Genomic DNA, 6,892 nt, shown 5'->3' on the forward strand with positions numbered 1-6,892 from the left:
GTGCAGCAGGGAAGTAGCTTGCCTAGCAAGCAAGAAGTTGCCGGTTCACATTCCCTCTGGTTTGTTTCCCAGACTATGGAAAACACCTATATTGAGCAGTAGCGATATAGGAAGATGCTGAAAGGCATCGTCTCATACTGCACGGGAAATGGCAATGGTAAACCACCACCACCCCGCGCCCGTATTCTACCAAAAGAAAACCACATGGTTCTGTCGTTGCCAGGAATCGACACTGACTCGACGGCACACCTTTACTTTATGATACCTATCTGCAACTTCTATAAGGCTCTGACTGTTCAAGGTAGAAAATTCACAATGATGGCTCAAGACTGCTGAACGAGCAGGTAACTAACAAGATTGCCAGTAGAGTTGAGAGCAAAGAATAGGTAAGAGTAGTTGAAGCAACAAGTTATACAGTATCTTAGAGAATAACTGACTCTGTGTTTAGCACTTTGGAGAGTACACCACCAGCCTCTGCAATCCTAACACACGCTTACTAAGAAATAAGCTCCCTTGAGCTTAAACAAAATTACTACCAAGTAAATATGCATATAACTGAACACTGTGACTTCTTAGCGGAAATATGGGATGTTCCTAGAATGCTCTTGTGCCAAGATTTTGTCAGACAACTAGACAGTATATGTAAAAGCTTTACCCCCCCCCAAAAAAATTACTCAGCTTGATTACTCAGTTTTAAATTATTGATCATGGCTTTACACATCTATTTATCAGCAATTGGTATGAAACTTTTGATGCACAAGAACTATTTTTCCTCTTTGTCCTCCCTCAACTAAAATCCAAAGGGGGTGGGGGATCCAACATGGTTTGAGAGCATCTAAGATTTCAAGAGATAGTGTTTACCCTTACTGACAAAAAGGGTAAAAGTTGAGTGCCTAAGACCTACTTTTGCACCCTAGCCCATCAATCAGAGAACAGGATAAGCATGGATTCAGTTGTGATGCAAGTGACAGACAGCAAGGCAGAGTGAAGCAGCATGACAGGGCAGCAGAACAAGATAACACAAGCTCAGACAAATAAGAAGTTTGCACTAAGACATATCAAGATGATATCTGAGAAGCAAGTCACTAGAAATGGCATTCAGTTGTTAATTACATTAAAAGCCAGAGATTGGCCATAGGCAAAGCACAGCTGCAAAATGACATAAAATGCAAGATGGAGGCAATATTTCAGAGGAATAATTCTTCATACGCTTCTTCGGTGAGAAAGACTTAGAACATATATACAAATTAGGCAGGACTTTGGAGGAACTAAAAAGATTGAGAACTAATAAAAGAAAAGGAGAGGCCTCCAGATGAAATACAGTGAACTAGAAGCTTTTCAACCCAACTTGCCCTAAGTAAGTTGGTAGAAAACATTAATAAGTTAGTTTAACTTAATTCCCATTTATTTCAATAGGTTTTAAGCACAACTCACTTCCTCTGAATTATGACCAATACTATTCAATATGCGAGTTAACACAGTCAGGTAGACAAGATCAATTTGGTGAACATACTATATCTGGATTTTTCAAGAGGTCTACTGCGCAGGAGATAACAATTGTAAACACCAAAGAAAACCATATGGCTCTGTGGTTGCCAGGAGTTGACACTGACTCAACCAGCAAAACTTTATGACAACAGCTCCTGAAGAATATTAACAATCACTGAGTGAAAGGACTACCTCTCAAAGATCCAGAATGTATCCAAATCTAGGAGTTGACAGTTTTTGCAATAGAGAGGCACAGAGTGGCCATCAAATGCATACAAGTCCAGCATTCAAACCTATTCTTCTGTAATCTAGATGAAAAGACCAAGTTTACAGGTGAAATCAGTGTATGAGAGTACAATCCAAAGAAACTGAAGAGCTACAAGAGGATCTTTATTATTATTATTATTATTAATTCGATTTCTATACCACCCTTCCAAAAATGGCTCAGGGCGGTTTACACAGAGAAATAATAAATAAATAAGATGGCTCCCTGTCCCCAAAGGGCTCACATTCTAACAATTTTATCAATCTCTAACAACTTGATAAACTGACTAGTGGGCAGAAATCAAGATGCAGTGTTAATATGTGCAGCATCACACACATGGGTATGGACAGATCAGCTAAGATTACTTAATAATGGACAGCTCATGAAAAACATCCATTCTGCTGCAGCCTTGAAAAAGGCAAACACATAATGATCAAGCTAATTAGGAAGAGCGCAAACATTAAGAAGCAAACGATGGACTCCACGTTTAGTTAACAGTGCACAATTCCAGTCACTCCACTAAAGAAGCACAGATAGCATTGCTCTCCTTGGAACTTTTCTTGCATGTATTTATAACCATGTTTCTCTTGAAGCCACAAGTCGGGCAGAAAGAGAACACAAGGGAGAGACGCATTTATCCCCCCTACAAGCCCAGGAATCCCGGATCATCAAGAGAGCAGGCTATGGCCATCACCCCGTCCTGTGGCATCTGTGGCTGGACAAGATGCGAAGAGCACGGAATTAAAGGCACCGGTGGTCTGAGCCTACACGACATTTGCGGCTTTCTCCCCTGCCCTGCTCAAAACCGTCTGCCAAGGAGGCCTCCGGGTCACCCCCACCGGGAGAGGAGGTTGCTGCTGCTAGTGCCGGAGCTGAAGGAGAGAGTGGCGACCAGCGAGGGCGGTACGGCAGGCTGTCCCCGCAAGGCGCCGCAGCTCCACTCCGAGGCAAGTGAGCCGCCCAACGGAAACCCTGCCGACCGACTTCCTTCAGCAGGACTCGGAGCTGCTGCTGGTGCCGCCGCCGCCGCCCCAGGCCTCCACTCACCGACAGGACACTCATGCGGAGCGGTGTCTCCAGTACACACGCCATCTTGGTGCGCGCCACTGCTAGCCGTTCAACCCCACGCAACAGCCGGTGCCACGACTGTTACTGCTGTTGCTGCTGCTGCTTGAGCCGCCGCCGCCAAGCGCGGCCACATCGCCGGGAGAGGAGCGGGGGGGGGGTAGGAAGGGAATACGCCCGTTCGGCTCGAATCGGCTAACGAAAAAAACAAACTGCTTCGCCGTGAGACGAATAGAGCGCATGCGTCAGGAGAACTCGTTCAACGGAAGGAGGGATTATTGCCGGAAGTAGGTGGGTTTAAGCATCACCTGCTTACGGAGCTCAGGGTCAGAGGCGTAGCGCGCGAGCTCTACTTTTGGACCTTTGGGCGTTAAGCCAATAAGCGCGGGGAGAGTAGGCTTGTGTTTTGCTTGCGCGCATGCGCGGCATCGAAACCACCTGTCTGAAACCGTCCTTGACAGTGAGGGAAAGAAATGAGGGAATACCAGCTTGCCTATGTACTTTACACCTAGTCTTAGCGCGCCATCTGCTGGGGAAATATGTCTTAAAAATAAAAGCTTGGAAATTCTAATTTTTTAATACGTACAGCCCCCTAATAGCGCAGCGGGGAAATGACATGACACTGGCAAGCCATAGGTTGCCCGTTCGAATCCCCGATGGTATTGTTTCCTGAAACACCTATATCGGGCAGCAGTGATATAGGAAGATACTGAAAGGCATCATCTCATAATGCGCCGGAAGATGGCATATGTTGCATTCTAAATAATTCTGGACCAGAAGACATAGGTTCCCACATATGTTGCATTCTAAATAATTCAGATTTTTTAGGGAAGCTTCTTTTGACTTTAGTTAAATGTTCCTTGGATTTCGTTATGCATATCATTTATCTCTCAGCCTAAATGACCTCACAGGGTTGTTGGGAGAATAAATATAACCATGTATTCTGATCTCCTTGCAGCAAAAGTAGGATATAAATATAATAAACAAATACTATTTGCATAGCATCTTCTATTACGTGTGGTACTGGAGGTGATGTGGTTTGAGGACTCACACTCAGCATTTGATGGGCAAGACAAGGATGAGGGAGGAGTCATCAGGAGGGGTACATTCTGCTATCCACCCACATGGTGAGGTGGGGGAGACAGAAGAAGAGGTAATCAGCACCAGAGTATCTACAGACATATTTTTAACTATGAGTAGGCATCCCATTCTAATTAAGCAGCACCGGATTTAAGCACATGCTAAGTAAGCTATAGCTTAGGGCCTCATATTGTGAGGAGCCTCTGAATGCCCACCCCTCAAAAAAAGATGATTAAATTTCCAGTTTTTAATAATTGGTTTAAAAATAAAGGCAAAACAACAAAGACTCTAAAACAGACGTTATCCTTCTAATAAGACAGAAGTAAATGTATATGGCTACACAATTATTTCTTATATTGAGTTTATAAAACTGCAAAAATAACTGTTAATTCAAAATTTCATTAGACCAGAGCCTGGTTTATCAAAAGTCTGATTCTGGATCACAGATTTGATCCAGGATCAGTTTTTCTGGGATCCCATCATCCTGAGATGAATTTTGAGCTGATCTCAGTTTTTTCAACACACGTTTCTAACAGGATCCTGTGATCAGAGGGAAGGGTAAAGTGTGCTATCAAGTCGATTTCGACTCCTGGCGCCCACAGAGCCCTGTGGTTTTCTTTTGGTAGAATACAGGAAGGGTTTACCATTGCCTCCTCCCACGCAGTATGAGATGATGCCTTTCTGCATCTTCCTATATCTCTGCTGCCTAATATAAAACCAGCGGGGATTTGAACCGGCAACCTTCTGCTTGTTAGTCAAGTATTTCCTCGCTGCACCATTAGGTGGCATTGTGATCAGAGGTACACCTAGGTAATTTTGAAGCCTGGACCTAAAGGCCTTTGGAGCCACACACACACATTAAGCATCATCATGCCTGGCTGGGCAACCACACCACCCAAGATAGACTAAAGAGGGGCCCAGGGGCTGTGGAGGCCATGGACTTCGGCCCCGAAGTCCAGAGATAAGAGCGCCTCTGCCTGTGACGTTACGGGGTCTTTTAAGCTTGACATAGCTCAGGGCCTCAGCATCCAGCCCTGCAATGAAAACATATGTTACAAGACTCCTGTCTGTTGTCACATTTACTATGTGACAACAGAACATACAAAACTATGATATAAAATACTTGCAAGATTCATAAGAGTCACCATTGTGGGGCACGCCATATTCTCTTTCAAGCAGCAGCCAGACATGATCTAAACAAGAATGTGCACTGAAAAATTGACTGCTTGTATAACCTGCTAGGAATATACCAGCTGTGCTTCATATTTATAACATCTTGGGAAGGCTAAGTATGCAATAAGGGTGGAACTTGTTATTTAATTCACTGACACCAACAATACATTAAAGTCACTTATTCCTGGGATTTAGAACAGAAATGTTGATATCTCATTTTGTGTGTGCAGCAATTGTTTTGCATGATAGAAGCATTCAGACATGCAGTTCCTCACCTGTAATATTAAATGGTACAGTCCAGGAACATTATACCAAGAGGACTTTGATGTTTGCATAGATTTGGCCACAGAGAATCTAGACTAGATATTATGTATGTTACCAGCATACAGGAAGGGTGAGGCTTTCACAAATGCTGCATTAGAAGGCTTCCTTAATTTAGAAAAGGCAACTGTTCCATACTTTCCCCTTGAAACTACACTACTTAGAAAAGATAGATGGTTCACCAGATAGGAACTGTTCAGAGACAAACACAGAGTCATGGGCCCATTATGTGATTTAGGAAACCTGGGAGGAAAGCAAAAACTTCCAAAACTATATGAAGATACTCCATTATTGAAAAGCATTGATAATCAGATAGCGGATCACAAAACCTACTGTTTTGCAGTGACAGGAAGATGTGTGCACTAGACATTCTAGTGGGATCCAGATTAAATTCCACTGGATGGGAAGGATCTAAATTAAAACCCTAGTCACCCAGTCATTTCTCTGCAGGTAATGATGTCTTACCAGTTTAACTTGCCTCATAGAGTGGTTGTACATTATTAAGTGTTTTTTTAAAGTTACAAATGACAATAATTTTGTTTGTTTGTTTATTACATTTTTATACCACCCCATCCAAAGGCTCTGGGTGGTATAAGATTAATAATACTTCAATCAGAAGGAGAAAGGAAAGAAAAAGAGGGAGGAGAAGGTGAGAGTTACACCAATGTAATTCTATCAATTTTGAAACTCGTCTATTGCCTTTGCAGAACACTGTATCTTTTACATTCACTTCACACAGCTGATTAAGCAGATTGCAAACTGCACAATTTTACATGATAATAAGCTAGCTAGTCCCTAAAACACTTACCCTCTTCCTGCTGCTGAGATTAACACAGATTGTCTTCTGGGATGTTTGTATCATCAGAGGCTCCAACAACTTCTCCAGAGCAACAGCACATAGCTAGGAAATCTACAGGAATGTTTTCATAAAGGAACACTACCAGGAAGCCAGGTTTTCATCTGACACCAGAAGGCCGTATGATGATGAGGTAAAGTGATGAGGCCATATGGACAACCCTGCTCCTCATGCCCACCCACTGAACTTCTGGCAAGAGAGCCAGAGCAAAACCTTAGATACAAGGGCGTAACTATAATAGGGCAAGGGGAGACAGTTGTCTGGGGGCCCACAACCTTGCCCCCCCCAGGCAAGTCACATGACTGATTCCCCAGTCGCGCACTCGCCCGGGCTTCCTTCAGTTGTATTCATCCTCTGAAACTGATCTGGGTGTTAAGACCTGGAGCTACCAGAACAGCATGTCTTTCTCTAGTACCATTAAATGACTTGCACCGGCCACAATTTACAAAACCTTTTAAAAAAATAATTTAGGATGATGCAGTATTAGATTTCTTTACTTCATGAGCTGAGCTTCAGTTGGGGGGGGGGATTTTAAAATCTTGTCTCTGGGCCCACTCCAACCTTGCTACGCCCCTGCTTAGATACCAGACACAGGGATCAAGTGCACTCTGTGTCATGTTGGGATCTTTCAGACTGAGAACTAG

At 43.4% G+C, this 6,892-nt stretch overlaps 1 protein-coding gene across 3 annotated transcripts in view; it reads right to left on the reverse strand.

The window, feature by feature from the left end:
- The window catches only part of ARMC8 (armadillo repeat containing 8), a 126,455-nt gene extending 123,269 nt beyond the window's left edge, over positions 1-3,186 (reverse strand). For all 3 annotated transcript variants that reach the window (XM_053313095.1, XM_053313094.1, XM_053313093.1), the window contains exon 1: positions 2,801-3,186. In XM_053313095.1, the coding sequence (XP_053169070.1) occupies positions 2,801-2,845 (45 nt within the window). In that variant the 5' untranslated portion in view covers positions 2,846-3,186. The remainder of the gene's footprint in view (positions 1-2,800) is intronic.
- Between the last annotated feature and the right edge of the window lie 3,706 nt (positions 3,187-6,892).

The sequence above is a fragment of the Hemicordylus capensis genome, chromosome 3 (assembly GCF_027244095.1).
Source record: "Hemicordylus capensis ecotype Gifberg chromosome 3, rHemCap1.1.pri, whole genome shotgun sequence".
In the NCBI taxonomy this organism is placed as follows: Eukaryota; Metazoa; Chordata; class Lepidosauria; order Squamata; family Cordylidae; genus Hemicordylus; species Hemicordylus capensis.